This window comes from Protopterus annectens, chromosome 10.part0 (genome assembly GCF_019279795.1).
Source record: "Protopterus annectens isolate FY-2018-M chromosome 10.part0, PAN1.0, whole genome shotgun sequence".
Lineage (NCBI taxonomy): Eukaryota > Metazoa > Chordata > Ceratodontiformes > Protopteridae > Protopterus > Protopterus annectens.
This window is the reverse complement of record NC_056744.1, coordinates 1,461,173,224-1,461,193,001: the sequence shown is the minus strand read 5'-3', so window position 1 is coordinate 1,461,193,001 and position 19,778 is coordinate 1,461,173,224. Positions and strand designations below refer to the sequence as shown.

Sequence of the window (19,778 nt, the reverse complement as noted above, 5' to 3'; positions counted from 1 at the left end):
GAAGTTCACCTCACACTTCTGTCTTAAGAAGCATGAAGTTAGCTTTGGAGAAATTTTTACAGTGGCTTCCTTTAATGGGGTGGGGAGAGATGTGGATATCTAGGGTGATTAGCTTATGGTTGGATCTGGACCAAAGAGGAACTGACTTCAGGTCACTCATGTTGGTAATGACTAGGTCTAGGATATTGTTGCCCATGGTGGGGGTGTGGATAAGTTGATCCAGGGCATTGGAATTTATGAATTCTAGAAAGCATTGAGCAAAGGAGTTGGTACATGAGTAGTTTTCCCAGTTAATGGTGGGGTAGTTGAAATTGCCCGTTATTAGGGTGTTTGATTGAACCCTAATATTTTCCAGTATATTAAGAAAAAGGAGTAGGAACTTAGGGCATGGTGGAAGATCTGTAGCAAGCTACAATTTGATTGTAGTTTTGCCCAGAGTGAGTTGCAATTGATAATCTTGGATGCATTATGCTGAGCAATTAGCCTGGAGGTGTGGATATCCCACGAATATGGACACACCTCCATCTTTGGTGTTCCAGTCCACGTTAGATGGCCGAAAGGTGTGGTATGAGTTAAAGCCTGGTAATGCAGGGGTGATTTCTGGAGCCTTGAACCAGGTCTCAGTCACTGCACAGATAGCGATGTTCTCCATTTTAAGGAGTGCCATGATTGAGTGCATTTTGAGGTTTAGACTTCTAGCATTGAGTAGCACCGCCCTCAGTTTGCTTGCCTGTACCTGTTACGGTGGTGAATTTGTCATTTGAACCTTGCCTTAAAAAAAAAAAAGGCACTATAGGGGTGGCAAGTGCCTTAGCCAGTATCCAGAATCCTAGTGCGACAGATGCAGACCATCTCTGGCAAAGCATCGTGGTCTGTCGACCATGTCGTCCCAGGCAGGCAGATACGGGCTCCCCTTAGAATGACACCAGATGCTTAGCCAATTGTTGAAGTCAATCATTTTGTCCTTGTACTGTGGTATCATCATGATGGCAGGATGCTACTCAGGGCAAGGGTCATACCTGCCAGGGCTACAAGATCAGAGACCTCTGACATGTCTGTTTTCATGTAGTCCAGGAAGGCACATCTCAGGTCATTCACACCAACATGGACAATGACAGAGTCATATTTGTACTTGTTGTGTAGTGTTCTGAGTGTGTGGGTTATGTGGCGGATCTTGACAGCTGACAGGCATCTGACAGTATCCTTCTCCTTGTTTAGCCTAGTGAGCGGGACATCAGTGTGCCTGCCTACAGAGTCAACTATGACTAGTGTGTTGGGTACGTTGTTTTGCCTTATGGGCTGTGGTTGAGTGGCACACTGATTTTGTCAGCTATGTGTCATTTGGGTTGTGTTGGGGGTGGAGGTTGCTTGCATTTCTGCTTTGGAGGTCTCTGTTGTTTGGTCAGATTATTATTAAGAACCTCCACAAATATTGTTGTGTTTCTATGTGGTGGATTTTGGTGGTGTAGGTTTAGTGGGACTATGTGATGAGTGTTGTGTGGTGCAAGTGTTTACCTTCTCTTCTTGACTATCAAATTCAGTCTTGGTTGGAGAGAGCTTTGCCTCCAGTTTGGCTAGATAAGTGCATCTCTCACAGGTTGTACTGTTGGGTGGTAGGAGGAGAGGGTTGTCTGTGTACATGAAGCAATTGCTACATTGCCCCAAGATGCCCAGATTCATCAGGTAGACAGGAGAGAACACCAGCAGCTGACCCTTGGACATGCCTTAATAAAAAAACTATTTTCCTCTAAGCAAGTGAGGAAAGTAAGTACAAAAACTGATTTCCTCTAGGTAATGAGGAAGGTTGAGTGCTGTAGTAATGTGTAGCTTATTTAGTGCTTATAACAAGTTCCAAACAAGTGCTGAGCCTGAAGAAGCAAATTCAAGTGCTAAAGCTAAGGAACTGGCTAGTTCTAAGGGATTTTATATATATATATATATATATATATATATATATATATATATATATATATATATATATATATATATATATATATATATATATATATATATATATATATATATATATATATATATATATGTATATATATATATATATAAACATAAAACTAGCTATAAACATAATCTCTCATTACAGGTACTACACTAACAAGAACTCAAGCCAACATCTGAACATAGACAACCATCAAGTCAGAAGCAATACAGAAATATAAAAGAAGCTACAACACAATGACATACCAAAAGCTTTAAAACTGTTTACTTATATAATTAATTCCTAACATCTCTTGAAAAAATTGTAATAACTTGTATTTAAATTAAAATATAAATAAACAATAAACACTATGTGAAAGTGTGGACTATTTTATCTCACAAAAAGTGGAAGAATACAAAGTAAAGCAAACAAAAATCTAAATAACAACAACACAAACAAAACACAACACAAAACTAACACCATTGTATAATAGCAATAACCCAAGGCTGAGTGTGGGTAATGCTGGATTTACCCATGGTTGGCATGGTTTGGCCCGAGGGTGAATTACCCATACCCAGCTGTGGGTTATTGCTATATGAACGAACTGGTAGCTGTGTACATGTGAGTAGTACCTCATGTTGTCTATGGGACTGTCATCCTCCAAAGAATGTCTGCAATGCAGATCACCAGGATTACTTACATTTTTACACCAAGCTCCAACCCTTTGTAGACTTTAAAGTAATTCCAGATCATTTGGGTCATAGTCATGGCTTTATCCCTGCATGCCATGGAGCTGGCTACCTGAAGTTGTTTGTCTTTCGGCTTTTCCTGGTTAGGGGTTGCCACAGTGGAACTCCGGTCCGCTAATGATTGGCAGTAGATTTTCATGATGCCGAGGTACCAGCTCGACATCCAACCTTCAACGAAGGCACATCCATTTACCCATGTCTTTCGAACGCCCATCCAACCTCGGGGAGGACATGCAGACTCTGCACAGAAGGCACTCCCCGCACTTCAGCCAAGAATCAAACGGGAGAACCTCTTGCAAAAGTATTGATAATATTATATTTTCTTCTGGTCTGGGCCATTGCTAGAAATGATCTTTGGATGAATTCAGTTACCCAGTGAACAAATAAAGTAAATTAAAAAAAATAAAATACATTTGTAAAATGTGTCAGGTTTTTTTGATGCATCCTGTTGAATGAAGGATGTTATGCAATTCCCCAGTTACATGCACACATCATCAGAAGTGGCTTTATATTATGAGAAAGAGGGATTTAATTACCATAAATATGAAATGGTGCCTGACAGTAGCATAGAATAGATCTGAGTCCCAAATTAACTTTAGCAGAATCACATATGGAAAAAAAACAATGGATGTCTGGCTATTTAGCACTGTGTCTGAAGACAATACCTTCAACCTGAATACCTTTGTCTCTGTTTGCCTACTATGAGGATCACTTAACTAGACATTGCTCCTGGGTCACTCCTAAACCCAGGCAGTGATACCCAATATATTGCCTTATTATCAAATAAATAATAAAAAAAAAGAATCCAGAAAATTTTAATTTCTGTTGCAGTCTTTTATATGTGCAGACAATGTGTCTAGTAGTTGTTTTTAAAGATATTCAGATGTATGTTAACCAGAACCAAACTGAATATGTTCTCACTGCTCTAAACTAATGTATATCTTTGGTCTTATGGAGCACGTTAGAATGACAGCCAAATTACTGAATTATGTGCTGTAATGTGAATCATTTCTATATGTCTTCCCAAGGTTTCATTTCTAATTGAGAACAAACCATCTCAGAGGTACGCTGAATTCCCTAGAAACATATGAACTGATGGTACTTCGAAAAACAAGAAAAACCCTCAGGAGCAGGATAAGTGGAAAAGGGGAATATATAAAGCTGAAAATGAGACAGTAAATGTTAATATTAAAGGAAATGGACTTGTGATGTACATGAAAAGATCAAACAAATTGTAAGTTTCTCAATGTCTGCATCACCTTATCAGTTATCAACTCCATGTGGCAGAAAGGGTGCAGTCAATAAAGAGGAGGTTATTAGGCACAGAGTGCAGTGAGCCTAATATCCCTTTTAATGGATAATGTTATGCAGAAGAGTGTAGAGTAGCCATGTTAAAATCATAAGATTCAGGCAGCAAAGCCAAGCGAAGGGTAATGGTATAAAAATGGCTAGTACCCTCTGATGCAGATTAACTTTCCCACAAAACCACAGTCAAGCATCGATTAATAATTCCCTGCATATTGAAACACCCATTAGCATTCTTCTCACATTCATTTTAAATTAGAGCAGTTAGGATCAGTTAGTATGAATGTAACATAAATAAAGAGACAGAAATTAAGTATGGAAGCATCAGGGAACAGAACCATGGTAGTAGAGACTAGAGAAGATAAAACGTATAGATGTTGATTGAGCAAGAGTGGTGTGTTTGGGACATGTGAGAAGGTTGAGCTGTAAGGTTTGTAGTTGCGTAGAGCCTTAGTGAATAACATTAGAGGCAGTGATGAGGCTGACAGTGGGACAATTCCCGAGGAGGTGGAACCAGTTGTTTGTGGGAGGACACAGAGTAGCTACACAGAAGAAAAGTGAGAGTATGGAAGGTAAAATGACTGAAGGTTATCAAGGAGTGGAGTGAACAGATGGGCAGGGAGATACATTGAAGGCATATGTAGAGGCAGTGAAGTGGTAAGGACAAGTGTGCTGGAGTTTGGGAGGAGGATAGAGGAAAACTGAACAGTAGAAATGAGCAGTAGGAGAGAGACTGTGTCATGAGAGAAGGACCATGGCATGGATGAGATGGCAGGCACTGCTTCACATACAGGATATAAGGCATAGCAGCAGAATGGGGGGGGGGTGAGATGGGTCACTGTAGGCAAAACAGAAAAGTGCCACAGGTAAATGCACAGGGGGTGAAGAGTGTTTGTCTCCTGTGTAGGATGCATGCAAGTGGTTCAGTCAGGAAAGAGTAACCAAGGGTAGCACTGGGGACAGCAGCTTGACAGGGGAAATGGGAAAAGATCTAGTAGTGGGAGAAACACAGGGGGAAATAATAATTGGTGACCCATTACTTTAGGGCATGTATAAAGATCTAGTACTGGGAGAAAAACATGGAAAAATAATAATAATTAGTGACCCATTTGTTTAGGGCATATATGTGAAAGGTGACTAGAGAGAAAGAAAAGCCAAATGGCTGTCTAAAGAGTACCTGAGCTGACCTTTGGGTGGCAGATAATGACCAAGAATCCCAAACAACAAGGAACATCCTCATGTCACTGTACTTGCAGGCAAAGGGACATGGTATAAAGAATGGCAGAAGATGCAGAGAAAAGGAGCAGGGAAGTCATATACACATGTAAAAAGTTAGGGTGTATACAATAGTATTCTTGGAAGGGCAGTCTGTGACAATGATAAGTACAACCAAGACGGAGAATATTAGGGATATTATCTGCTTATATAAGGGATGGAGAAAGGAAGTATTACATGAAACTGAGTGGGTGAATGGGGATAGGTAAGACAGAAAGGTGTTTGGGAAAGGCACTCTGTATCTCATCTCAAAACAATGAGTGTTGCTGAAGAGCAGGTTGAAACAATATATGAAAACAACAGTGTGGAGGGAGATGTGGGCTCACATTACATTATGTTGCATTGCGTTATATTTTCATTATAGCAGAAGCCTAGCTAAATGGGATAATGAGGAGGTGGGTAACAGAAGGAAAGGGACCAGCCATGGACTGGGAGAGGGATACTTATACTAGGCAATACCTTCAGGTTCATCCATATTTTTCAAGTAATCCTAAGTTTGCAGATTTTCCCTGATTTTGTCTCATATTTTAACTCAGTTCCTCATATAATTTGTAGTTTTCTACCATACTGTTGAGGACTCCAGTCACTAAATAGTGACATTTGAGTGTCAAACACTATATCCTTCAGAAAATGCACACTAATGTGAAACCTGTTATTGTAGCAGTTTTCTAAGTATGCATGAGCAATATTTAAAATCTGTCCCTGATTTTGGACCTTTGTCCTATATTGCTACATTTCCTTTTGATTTATGATTTTCTTTGAGTTCTGTACTATAATATTTACACTGAAGATGTGTTATATTATATTTTCCAGTGTTCTACAAACAACAGTAACATCATTTTTACTTTTGGGCTTCATTGTTTGAAAATAAAACAAATATCACTTGATATTCATACATGTTTAACATTGATTAAAAGTTTATCTTTTTAGTTACACAAAAGTTTTATAAACTTATTTAATATCATTTATCTACAATATTTGAAGCTTATTTTAATATCATTCCCTTGTAGAATCTGTCCCTTGCAGGACTTTTTTTCAGAATGAGCATCCCTGAAATCCAATTGTGTGCATTTTCCTGTGCAGACTACTTAATGTAAGGATGTGTAGTTCAATAATTTATAACATATCTGTCAATTTTTCTTATATTTTCATATCTGTTCTTATTTTATTGCTTCAGATTGTTTAGCATTTTATATGACATATGTAAGGTACAGATAGCTGGAATTTTGTAAATAATTTTATGTCATTTGTGAAAATCAAACTAATTTATATAAGAAGCTTGTGTTGCAAATGTATTAGAACTGTATGGCATGTGTATATCAAACTGCTCTGTACAGATGTTTATGTTAAAAAGGTATTTGTAAAGTGCTGTGCTTAAAATGTATCCAGAGTGTGCTCTACAAGAAGAGAACAGAAATGTACATGCACCATTATAACTGTTTAAATGTATATGTTAACACAGGAAACCAGAGGTTTACCTCAGTCCAGCAAACTTTAGAAAAATATTTGAAATTAAATTACTTTATAGGCCACAAAGATGTTTCAATGCAGCTAGAGAAACAAAGTCTATACTAGGAAGCTTTCTATATTGTCTTTAGGGTTAACTAATTGCTACTTTGGAAACATGAATACAATTGTTTTATGACTTCCAGCATCTGCCAAAGATCTGAGCAAAAGCCCTTGTATGAGTATTTTTTACAGGTAGATGCTAAATACTACCAGCTTCAGCAATGGGGGTTTTGGTCTGGGAACTACAAATCAAATGACCAGAAATTATGTCATTCTGCAAGTTATCCCAGCAGTAATATTATAGATATTATTTTGAGAAGTCTCTTAGTGAGACGCAGCATTCTATATTTGGTCTTGGAGCTGACAACAAGAATTAATCACCACACCTGCCTTGCACTAATGAAGTAAGTTTCTAGGGAACAGTATAATTCTCTTAGATTCAGTCAGGAATATAGTAAAGTTTAGTTTAGATATTTTTCTTTATTTGCGTCAACCTATACTGCAAGGTTATTTTAAATTTTTCCTGTGCTTTTGAACTCTGATGTCACTGTGAATATATATTTAGTATGTTCTTCTTATTTTATTATTTATTATTAAATATATTTAAACCGTTCATTGAGGCTGATCTGTGCAGAGATATTTAAGTTTTGAGAGTACTTGCATATTTATTTGGTGACACTGTGTGGGCCACTCCTAACAGCTTTGCTCTTAGTTAAACTACCATTAGTATTAATATTAATATCACTCAGTATATTGGGTACCCTTGGAAGAGCCTTAATGTAGCTGGCAGGACTGACTGGTGGCAGGGAAAACTACCTTATAGTCTGGGCAGAAGGGGGTATAGCTAGTAAATCTGGGCCAGCCTTTCCCAGGTGTGTGTGTGTGTGTGTGTGTGTGTGTGTGTGTGTGTGTGTGTGTGTGTGTGTGTGTGTGTGTGTGTGTGTGTGTGTGTGTGTGTGTGTGTGTGTGTGTGTGTGTGTGTGTAAACCAAACCTCAGAGAGTGTGTGTGTCAGCTACTTGGCCAGGGACACGAAGCACTGGTTGGACAGAGAGGGTGCTGGAGGTCTTGGCTTAGTCAACAGATCTCAACTCTATAGCTGTGCCTGTGGGGAGTCTTTTTGGGGGAACTGTAGAAAGAGGGAGAAACCAGCCCCAGACAGACAGTGGTCTCTGTGTGCTCTTAAGGGAAATTGCAATTGATGCAGAGAGCTGCTTCTGGAAATACTGTGTGTGTAACTGTTATCCTCTCAGTCAAACCCCCACTGTTGCCAGTGGTGATGATTTAGGGTCCTCGATTGCTGGTTAGCAGTGGTGGATTGTCAAGTATTAGTTGGTGGCAGTGGTGGGATATTCACATCACATATTTATTGGTGACAGTGGTGGGATCACCACTTCACATATTGGGATTCAGTGGTGTGAATATTGAATTCCTGTACCCCATAAACACTGGTCACTAAAGAAGGTGTTTGTACTCTCAAGCAGCCGCATGGTAGACATTCAGAGTTAAATATAACAGTATATTTATTTATTAATTTGTTAACCTAGTTAGTCAAGGAGAGCAGGCAAGGATGTCTGCAGAGGATTATGGCAAGCTGACGAGTAGCCAGTTGGCTGAGATGTGCCAAGCCAAAGGTCCAAAGGTGCATTCTAACCTGACTAAAGCAGAAATGATTGCAACCTTAACCACAGTTGCAGCACAGGCCAGCAACTAGGAAGACAACCAGACTGGCCTTTGGGATGTACAACTCTCAGAAAATGGACAGTTTGATTTTTCTTCAGAGGACTTAAATTTCCATTTGAAGTTAAATAGACTTGAACTGAAGGCCAAACATTTAGAAATAGAATCAGCAGAAATACTGTAGCATTTGGAGGCTGAGGAAAATGAGAAACTGTGGTGTCCGGAGGCTGAAAAAAGAGACTAAGTAGTTTGGCGGCTGAAGAAAATGATAGGCAGAGACAACATGAAAAGGAGATGCTGACTCTTTGCCAGGGTCATGGAGGTAATGGGGAATGGAATAACTGAACCCCAGAAGCAATATAGGTCAGTAAAATTCTTCCACAATTTACAGAGGGTGATAATTTTGATAGTTTTATTCATATATTTGAAAGGGTATGTAAACAATATATTGCTGACCAAGGGTTCTGGGTACGGATCCTTATCCCCTTACTCCATGGTAAAGCTGTAACTGATGTTTCTCAATTGTCTGATATTGATTGTTTAGACTACAACCAAGTAGAGACATGTTTATTAGAGTGTTTTAAGTTAACACCTGAAGCTTATAGAAAAAAGTTTTGTGAGCATAGATGCAAGGCAGATGAAAGTGTGTGTGAATATATTGCTGAGTTAAGCAGTATCAGGCCTCAACTTTTGAAAAGGTGGCAGACCTTTGGTGAGGGAACAAGCCCTTAGCACTTTGCCTGAGGACATGAGAATCTGATTGCCATATAGAAAATGCAACACCACAGATGAGTTGGGGAAAAAGGGAGATTTATAACTAGCAAGCAGGGCATCACTGCACAAGAAAGGAATACCCAGTGGTGCACATGGGTATAAGGGAACCCAAGATGGGCAGCCTAAACAATCCCAACAGAGTCTGCCAGTAGTAGGGCAAGACACTAGTTCAGGTATGTGGCCAGGATCAAGGGATAAATGTTTTAAATGTAACCAGTCGGGCCATGTAACATATAGATGCCCACAGAGGCAAGGTGGGGAAAAAGGCAGAGAAGACAGCAAGTGGGAATGATAGAATGCTGGTGGTAAGTTGTCTGGAGACAACAAGGATGCCAAACTACCACAGAGGCTTATATCCTATCTTAGTAGATGGAAAACAGGCCACTACTAATAGACACACAGTCTCTAACCTAACCATTGTGAAGCTTGCAATGGTTAAAGAGGAGCACAACTAGCTTGGGCAGTCTACTCCAGTCAGAGCTTTAGGAGAGACCCCATTCCAAATACCTTTGGCTGGGGTTCACCTTAACCTGGAGGGTGGAAAAGGAAGCAAGCAAGAAGGTGTGTTTAAGGATATCCCTGCAGATGTCTTGACTGGGAATGATTTTGATAATGCAGTACCTTGTGTACATTCAGTTACATGCAGTCAGGCTTGGAGACAGGCATGGGGGCTGGTAGCCTGGGGGATCAAGGCAAACTTTGCACTTAAAGCCAGGACTGGTAAGGTGCCTACTTTAGGGAGGGGGCTACGCTGCAGCAGTGAGACTGAAGGTGAGCCACAGCTACTCGTGGGTAGTAATATTCTCTTGGACAGAGTGACTACAAGGGCAGAGTTGAGTCCAGGCTGACAGTGAGGCACTGCTGTCAGAGGATCCCATACTTCCTGTGGAAGGGGAGCTGGGAAGGGTTACAAAGAGAGAGTTGAGACAGGCTCAGCTTTTAGACCCTACATTACAAGGCTTGAGGGAGGTACCTAGGCTGGCACCTGATTCTCAAGGAAAGGAGGAATCTGTATACTTGGACAAAGGGTTACTGTATAGAGAGTGGAACCCTGAAGGATGGCTAAAGGATGAGAGAATACAGCAGTTCATAGTGCCCAGAGCCTGCCATCTGGTACTTCTAGCTAAAGCCCCTTGACTTTCCCTTTGCAGGTCATATGGGCATAAAGCATACCAAGAGATGTATTATGGGATTTCCAGGGATGTAACAGGGTACTGCAGGAGCTGTGAGTAGTGCCAAAAAGTAGCCAAGGAATGAAAAAAAGGTCAAAGCTGTTTTGATGCCTTTGCCTGTGATTGAGGAGCCATTTCTGAGGGTAGCTCTAGACATTGTGGGGCCTCTGAGTACCCCCAGTTCTAGAGGAACAAAGTATATCCTAATAGTAGTGGATCATACTACTAGATACCTGAGGTGGTGGCTCCGTCCTCAACTGAGGCAGAAAAGGTGGCAAATGCTTTGTTAGAGATTATCTGCAGGATAGGTTTCCCAAAAGAAATACTGACTGACAGAGGTGCCAATTTCATGTCAGACTGTCCTGCTTGTCTGTGGGAATGCTTTGGGGTGAAGCACCTTAAGACCACCCACTACCACCCCCAGACTAATGGTCTGGTGGAGAAGTTAAACTCTACACTAAAGACCATGATACGGGCATCTGCAGACCAGTTTTAGAGGGAGTTGGACAAATATTTGCCCCATCAGTTATTTGCTTCCAGAGAGATGCCCCAAGAATCCACAGGTTTCTCACCTTTTGAGTTGCTGTATGTGCATAGGGTGAGGGGATCTCTAGATTTGATTCATGATGAGTGGTAAGGGTGAATGTAAATCCCACAAGGAATCTGTTATGGCATATGTCCTAAATCTCAAGACAAGGCTCAGGGAACTCATGGGCTTGGTCCAGGAGAACCTGGCAGGAGCCCAACAGCAGAAAAAGGTCTGGTATGACAGGACTGCTCGAGCCAGAGAGTATGCTATGGGGCAGCAGGTTATGGTTCTCATTCCTGTCAGACATAACAAGCTGCAGGCAGCTTAAGAGGGCCCCTTCACAGTGGTATGGAAGCTCAGTGATGTTAACTACATGGTCAAACTGCTAGCCAAGAGGCAGGGGCACAAACTGTACCATGTTAACATGATGAAACCTTACTATGATTGGTAAGACCTGGTGCCAAGTATTTGCAATAGGAGGCAGGAGGAGTCTGAGGGAGATCCATGGCTACAACAAGTCAGCCAGAAAAATCCTAAATTACTAAGTGGAACCTAAGGTTGCAGGCATATGATATAACAGTGCAACACTGTACTGGGGTTAGCAATGCCAACACAGATGGGCTTTCAAATAGGGAATGGGGTAATGTTTTCCCAGATAGGCTTATCCCTCTTAAGCAAAGTTTCTCAAGGGTCACTTGAAAAACTAGCATGAGTCTTCAAAGAGGGAAAGAAGTGTGAGGTAAGCAGGTACTGCCAGCAAAGCTAGCTGGAATTTTGTAAATAATTATATGTCATTTGTGAATATCAGACTAAGTTATATAAGATGGTTATGTTACAAATGTGTTGGAACTTTATATCATGTGATTATTAAACTGCTCTATACAGATGTTTGTGTTAAAAAGGTATTTGTAAAGTGCTGTGTTTAAAATATATCCACAGTGCACCCTACTGGAAGACAAGAAAAATGTACATGCACTATTGTAACTGTTTAAATGTATATATTAACATAGGAAACTGGAGGGTTAACCTCAGTGCAGCAAACTTTAGACAAATATTTAAAATTAAATTACTTTATAGGCCATAAAGATGTTTCAATACAGCTAGAGACACAAAGTCTGTACTTGGAAGCTTTCTGTATTGTCTTTTGAGTGAACTAATTGCTACTTTGGAAGCATGAAGGAATGCAATTGTTTTGTGACTTCTAGCATCTGCCAAAGATATGAGCAAAAGCCCATTTATTTTTGCAGGTAGATGCTAAAAACTGCCAGATTCAGCAATGGTCGTTTTGACCTGGGAAATAGAAGTCATATGACCAGAAATATATTACTTTGCAAGTTATCCCAGCAGTAATATTTTAGATATTATTTTGAGAAGTCTCTTAGTGAGACAGAGCATTCTGTATTCAGTCTTGGACCTGACAACAAGAATCATTTACAATACCTGCCTTGCTCTAACGAAGTAAGTTTCTAGGGAAAAGTTTAATTTTCTTAGATTCAGTCAGCAATACAGTGACACTTAGTTTAGATGTTTTTATTTATTTGTGTGAGCCTGTACTGCAATGTTATTCTAAATATCTCCTGTGGTTTTGAACTCTGATGTCACTGTGAATATATATTTAGTATTTTTTGTTCTTTTATTATTTATTATTAAATATATTTAGATCTTTCATTGTGACTGATCTGTGTAGAGATAGTTAAGCTTTGAGAGTACTTGCATATTTATTTGGTGACACTGTGTGGTCCACTCCTAATAGCCTTGCTCTTGGTCAAATTACCATTGGTATTAATATCACTTAGTATGGGCAGCCACGGATTAGCTTTGCTACCTCACAGCAAGAGGTTCTCCAGTTTGATACCCGGCTGGGATACCTTCTGTGCAGAATCTGCATGTCCTCCCTGTGGCCACGTGGGTTTCCTCAGGGTGCTCCGGTTTCCTCCCACATCCCCAAAGACATGCTGTAGGTGGATTGGACACCCTAAATTAGCCCTAGGTGTGAGTGCGTGCATGTGTGTGCCTTCTGTGGAAGGTTGGGCACTGGGCTGGCAACTTGACATCGTAAAACTCCACTGCCAATCATGAGCAGACAGGTGATCTGCTGTGGTGACCCCTAACTAGGAAAAGACGAAAAAAGAAGAAGAATTAATATCACTTAGTATACTGGGTACCCTTGGAAGAGCCTTAAGGTAGCTGGCAGGAGTGACTAGTGGCAGTGAAAACTACCTTATAGTCTGGGCAAAAGGGGACATAGCTAATAAACCTGGGCCAGCCTTTCTCAGGTGTGTGTGTGTGTGTGTGTGTGTGTGTGTGTGTGTGTGTGTGTGTGTGTGTGTGTGTGTGTGTGTGTGTGTGTGTGTGTGTGTGTGTGTGTGTGTGTGTGTGTGTGTGTGTGTGTGTGTGTGTGTAAATCAAATCTCAGAGAGTGTGTGTGTCAGATACTTGGGCAGGGACACAAAGCACTGGTTGGAGAGAGAGGATGCTGGATGTCTTGGCTTGGTCACTCAGCTGACATCTCAACTCTATAGCTGTGCCAGTGGGGAGTCTTATTGGGGATCTAGAGAAATAGGAAAAAACAAACCCAAACTAACAGTGGTCTCTGTGTGCTCTTAAGGGAAATTGCACTTGATGCAGAGAACTGCATCTGGAAATACTGTGTATGTACCTGCTATCCTCTTGGTGAATGTCCCCCTCTGTTGCCAGTGGTGAAGATTGAGGGTCCTTGATTACTGGTTGGCAGTGGTAGATTGTCAAATATTAGTTGGTGGCAGTGGTGGGATATTCACATCACATATTTTTGGTGACAGTGGTGGGATTACCACTTCACATACTGGGATTCAGCTGTGTGAATATTGAATTCATGTAGACTGTAAACAGTGGTCACTAAAGAAGGTGGTTGTACTCTCAAGCAGCCACATGGTAGACATTCAGAGTTTTATATCACAATAGATGTATTTATTAATTTGTTAGCTTAGTTAGTCAAGGAGAGCAAGCAAGGATGTCAGCAGAGGATTATGGCAAGCTGACAAGTAGCCAGTTGGCTGAGATGTGCCAAGCGAAAGGACCAAAAGTGTATGCCAACCTGACTAAAGCAGAAATAACTGCAGCCTTAACCACAGCTGCAGCACAGACCAGCAACCAGGAAGACAACCAGACTGGCCTTGGGGATGTACAACTTTCAGAAAATGGACAGTTTGATTTTTCCATCAGAGGACTTAAATATCCATCTGAAGTTAAATAGACTTGAAGTGGAGGCCAAACATTTGGAAATAGAATCAGTAGAGATGCTGCAGAATTTGGAGGCTGAAGAAAATGAGAACCTGCGGTGTCTGGAAACTTAAGAAAAAGAGAGACTGAGAAGTTTGGAGGCTGAAGAAAATTAGAGGCAGAGACAACATGAAAAGGAGATGCTGACTCTTCGCCCAGATTATGGAAGTAATGGGGAAGGGAATAACCAAACCCAAGAAGCAATAAAGGTCAGTAAAATTCTTCCACAATTTACAGAAGGTGATAATTTTGATAATTTTATTCATATGTTTGAAAGGGTATGTAAACAATATAATGTTGACTAAGGGCTCTGGGTACGGTTCCTGACCCCCTTACTCCATGGTAAAGGTAATGTTTCTAAATTTGGAGTATAATGCTAGTGTGGGCACTGTAAGAAATATTATTAAATTTGAATGGGGAAGTTTATAAACCTCACGAATTTAGACTGAATTCTGAAAGATGGATTAAAATTTGTGTATAATAACTGCCCAAACCTGAAAAATGTTATTGAAAATTATTTTAAATCATGCAGCTCAAGAAAGAAGGGCAGCTATAAGTGTGGCCGTTGCCAACAATGTAGGTATATTATTAATAGAGAAGAACTGTTTTTAAGTAGTAGAAACAGTGTTAACCAGAAAGGAATTTGTTAACTGTGAATCCAGTGAATTAGTATATTTAGTAGTGTGTGAATAGTGCCAGTCCTTCTATATAAGTAAAACTGAACAAAAACTGAAATGAAAGATATATGAACACTGCTATGATATACAGAACAAGAAAGAAACTAATGCTCTCTTTAACCACTCATTAGGGAGGAGTGAAAAAATAAGCAAGAGGGGGGCAATGGGAAGAAAGGATGGAGTATAGGGAGCTATGGTGGCAGATAACTTTACAAACCATCAGTCCACCTGGTTTGAATGAGAATGTGTCCCTAGACCCTATGTTGAAGATGAGAGCAGCTAAATTATGAAGTTCAATTTTAAACTCGTTTTCATTTTTATTTTCATTTTATTTTAACTTAAGTAAAACTTGAGGTACACTGGATTCTTGCTGTATTAAATGTTTTTAAAAGAAAGTGTGATTAAAATATTGGCCACTAGAGAGAGCCTAATCATTATAAATTCTGCTTTTCAGCTTTTAAACCATGCAGGAAGATTGTACAAGTTGAAGTGTGTTTTAAACCATTTTAGAGGTCATGATTTGAATATTTATTTTTTTAATAAAATGTTATATATTTTTAATGTAAAAGTTTTACACTGTCTAGATACTCAATGAGGTCATGAATATTCATGTATTTTATGATAATCAGTTTTTTAATCATTTGTTCAATTTTATTGGTTAACTTGTGTTTTAGAAGGGTATTAAAAGCATCATTGCAGTTGTCCATCCACATCTGATGGTCTGCTTGGTAAAAACGAAAACGCTGTTGTTTTAAAGTGTATGCTTTTATGTGAGTGTTTTTATTTTTCATTAAAACTGCTTCAACTGGATCTGCGTTTTGCTGGTGATATCTTTCCTGAGCACCTTGGACTTGCTACGCTGTTTCTAGATTATCTGATATTGATTATATTGATTGTTTAGACTATAACCAAGTACAGAAATGTTTATTAGAGTGTTTTAAGTTAACACCTGAAGCTTATAGAAAAATGTTTTGTGAACATAGATGCGATGTGATCAATTGAAGTTCAGGAATAAGTGATCAATGAAGCAAATGTAATTAAGGAGAACATGATTTCCTAATTTGTGGATTAGAAAATTATACAGCTGGAGAATGCATGTCATGAAATTTAAAATTAGAACATTGCTCACACTAAGACGTTTCAGGCTTGCGAATTGCACAAGAAAACATTATGAGAATTGAATACAGTCCTGCACAAGCCCATATGATGTTCGATGTTCTAAAATATCTATGAAATGAAGGGGACCCATCTGCAGAGTTGTGTGTGTGTGTGTGTGTGTGTGTGTGTGTGTGTGTGTGTGTGTGTGTGTGTGTGTGTGTGTGTGTGTTAACTATATGGATGCGTGCATATTTTTTTTGTAAGCAGGCAAACCCTCCTTTGCCCCCACAGCTCTTCCTACATACATATACCAACCCCAAGTTTGCTAAGTAGTGGAGAAAAGGCATAAATTCCAACCCTGCTATTACAGAAATTAAACAGGTTATCTATTTTCATACACAACCTGTTTACAATGAAGTACATATTAAGTACAGCAGCACCTTCCTCCCACCATATATAACTCTATGCATACACAGATACACACACACACACACACACACACACATATATATATATATATATATATATATATATATGTGTGTGTGTGTGTATATATAAATATATATATATATATATATATATATATATATATATATATATATATATATATATATATGCCTTTACTTACTTTAGTTGAGTAACCCATAAATCGACATCAGAAATATCAACCACAAAATGTTGACAAACTACCATCTATGCACCAGGAAAGAACCTTGGTGTATGCAGTTCTTCAAACAAAAAAACAAAACACATAACATTGCTTTTTTTTTCCCAAGTGGGGCAAGCTCCCTTGCACCTCTACAGTCCTTGCTAATTATATGTACTAACTCCAAGATCACACAATCCCCAAGTAAAGGGAATATTACCCTACCCCAGAAATGTCAATCTCACGCATCTGTCAACTATCTATTTAATTGACCAAATGTGATTGATTTAAATAGATGTTGACCACAAACAAATTAGACCAAATGCAAGACTCACATGTATATATATATATATATATATATATATATATATATATATAGTAAGGATTAAGGCACAGCTTTGAAGGTTATTTAATGTCTACTGAGACTGAGTTACAATATTATTGTTATTATTATTATAATTAGTTTTATGTTATGCAGATTGCTATCTCTTAAGTTTGCTGCACTTGTCAGCCTAATCACAATATAAGTAAGATTAGATTTGTCTGCATAAGATCATGTTTGTTTATATCAGTATTACTTGACAAAATGAGTATGGTGTGTATTTAGGAAGCACAACTGCCAGCAAATGTTTGTATGAAAGAAGCTCTTGTTACCTTCAGAATTAACAGATGCACTTCATTTGTTGAAGTAAGAAATGGCATTTGTGTAATTTTTGTAACAATGTATTCTGACCTTTATACTTTAGTAAAATGAGCTATTTATTTGTGGAGTAAAACAGGGCAAAAATACTGTGACATCAGCATATGATACTTCTTAAATAATAAAATGACATAATAAAAAGTAAAGATTTTCACTGAATGACAGAATAAAACTTAAAATGTCTTCTTGATTTCACTGCCTTGCTTAAGAGCTATGATTTTGTTATAGGTTTACGAATACAATGCTATTTAGTTATATTAATGACTATTTTAGAAAGTGAATTTGTTAATCCATAGTTCTGCTTCACTTTCAATTAACTGAAACAGCTTTTTAGTACTAACAGTGATATCACGGTCCAGCAGACTTAAATGGATTATTAAAAGGTTATGAAAACTTACCCATCTGGTTCTGAATATACATGGAGATCCTGTGTGAGCTGTAACCCAGAAATGCAACAATTGCAAAAAAAACAAGTCCTGTTAGAATTTGAAAAATGCAGATCTTCTTCATAGCTTTCTGTGTTTGGGAGTCAGTTGTTTGCACGTCTTGTATCAGAAATGCAGGTCTCCAAAATCTGTTCTTTAAGACTGGTAACTAGCAATCTGGAAAAAAAGAGTACAAAACAGTGAAAAGTGAAAAACAAAGTGCCATGCTTGGTGCAGATTTTACAAAATGAAGTCCTTTTTTTCTGATTTTGCATAAACTGCTTGTTGAAACTTGCACATAATACCTTTAATCATAAAACAAGAGTTACTGTGTAGCTACTACTGGCTGCTACTAATATAGCTACTGATTATTGCTAAGCTAGTCTGTGAACTCGTCAGAGAATGTAAACATAATCATAATGTTATCAGCAGAAAACCTAGGATGGAGCACTGATATGATGCTAAACTTCTCTTCCTGTTTTACAAAGACATAGACAAACATATTCTTTGTTTGCCTTACCTTGGCATTAGTTTGGAGATTCTTCCATAGGCAACAAAGTACACTTCACAAACTTGCATCCCTTTGATGAATTTCAATTCCTGACAATGTTATTGCTTTACTTCGTGTGCTATTTTTAATTTGTCAGGATTTCAGTATCTGCAAAAGGTGTTTATTGAACTTCAGATGTGTACTTAATGAAGTCCTTCTGGTACTGTAACATCCATAGTCAGAGCTGTAGCAAGTGAGTTTGATGCCCTAGGAAAGTCTGGACCCACCCCTGATCTCATAACAGCCTAATTCCCCAGCACAGTGTCAGTCCTACCCAACAAGATACACAATGAATGACCAGTCCTCTGCCATGTGCAGCACACAGGAATGGCTTTTACATAATAATCAGAAACACTAAAGAAAATCTAGGCACAGGGAGGGCTAGATGCCAAAAGCTATACTAACTAATTAAAAAAAAATAACATGAACTCAAGTCAATAAAATTAGAGTAGCAAAGCTTTCCCCACAACAAACAGATAAATAGAATCGCTGAGCCAATAGTACAGAACAGATTAATCAGTTAAAAGGCAAAGTCAACAGTTGGTATCGAATTGCCACATTCCCTTCCAGGAGGGGCAGCAGATGAGGGGATAAGGAGTTCATTTCACTAAGCCACCACTGGGCAGTAGTCTTCAATGGAGTAAGTACATGAATGGATACATTCACATCAGGAAAGTGTTGGGCCCATGCAATGATGGAGTCAGTACATGCACTCACTCAGGGGTGGGGTGGGTAGTAAGGGCCATAACCACAGACCCTCATTGTCAGCTTGATGGCAAGGGTACAAACCACCACAAAGCTTCCTGAATGATATCCCTCCAGATGGCTTTTGGCAGAATTCTTGGCAAGCAAAGTGCAAGAGAAATGAACATATTTTAGTTTGCCGGGGGGAAACTTGATGGTCAAAATGCATGGGAAAAAAGTTAAAATGTACTAACGAGCCCTCTTTAAGACTGCAAAGTATTCCTTAGATCATTCAGCCTTTTTCTTTATTTTATGGTGGATCTGTAAAGTCATTGTGCAACTTAAAATTCTGGTAAGGCAGAACATGGAATATGAAATCCTCAGCACTTCAGTGTTTTGATATGTCAATATTTGTGAATTATTTTATTGACCTTTGTTTACTGGGAAAGTTTGACTGGGCAATAACCCCTTTTTTTCAGAAGAGGCCTGAGGAGAAAAGCTCTAACATGTTACAAGAAAGTGATATCGTAGAATATAGCAAATATAAACATTTGTTATGGATTGCTTTTTTCTCAATATAATATAAAATTGCCATTTTTATGAGTATAATACAGTACAATATAATACAGAGCAATCAAAGAAATAGTAAGATTGTACAGTGAGAGAACTAAGCTTAGTTTTGTTTAAATTAAAAGAGAGGGGAGAGAGTCCTGAAAGCAAAGATGTGATAAGTAGGGAGAATAGAAAACAGACAAGAGAGTCAGTGGTTAGTTGAAAAGCTTATTGTTTTGTAGTCATGTTTTGTGCAGGTT

At 38.9% G+C, this 19,778-nt stretch overlaps 1 protein-coding gene across 3 annotated transcripts in view; it reads right to left on the bottom strand.

Annotated features, from left to right (window-relative positions):
• Positions 1-18,435, bottom strand: part of LOC122813651 (carbohydrate sulfotransferase 9-like) — a 212,555-nt gene extending 194,120 nt beyond the window's left edge. The window contains exons 1-2 of one of the 3 annotated variants that reach the window (XM_044086088.1): positions 18,253-18,435; positions 17,706-17,909 (exon numbers count right to left, since the gene is read on the bottom strand). In XM_044086088.1, the coding sequence (XP_043942023.1) occupies positions 17,706-17,817 (112 nt within the window). In that variant the 5' untranslated portion in view covers positions 17,818-17,909; positions 18,253-18,435. Of the gene's footprint in view, positions 1-17,705; positions 17,910-18,037; positions 18,147-18,252 lie in introns of those variants that run through there. The other 2 variants (XM_044086087.1, XM_044086089.1) reach the window with 2 other exon arrangements.
• Positions 18,436-19,778: the final 1,343 nt, after the last annotated feature.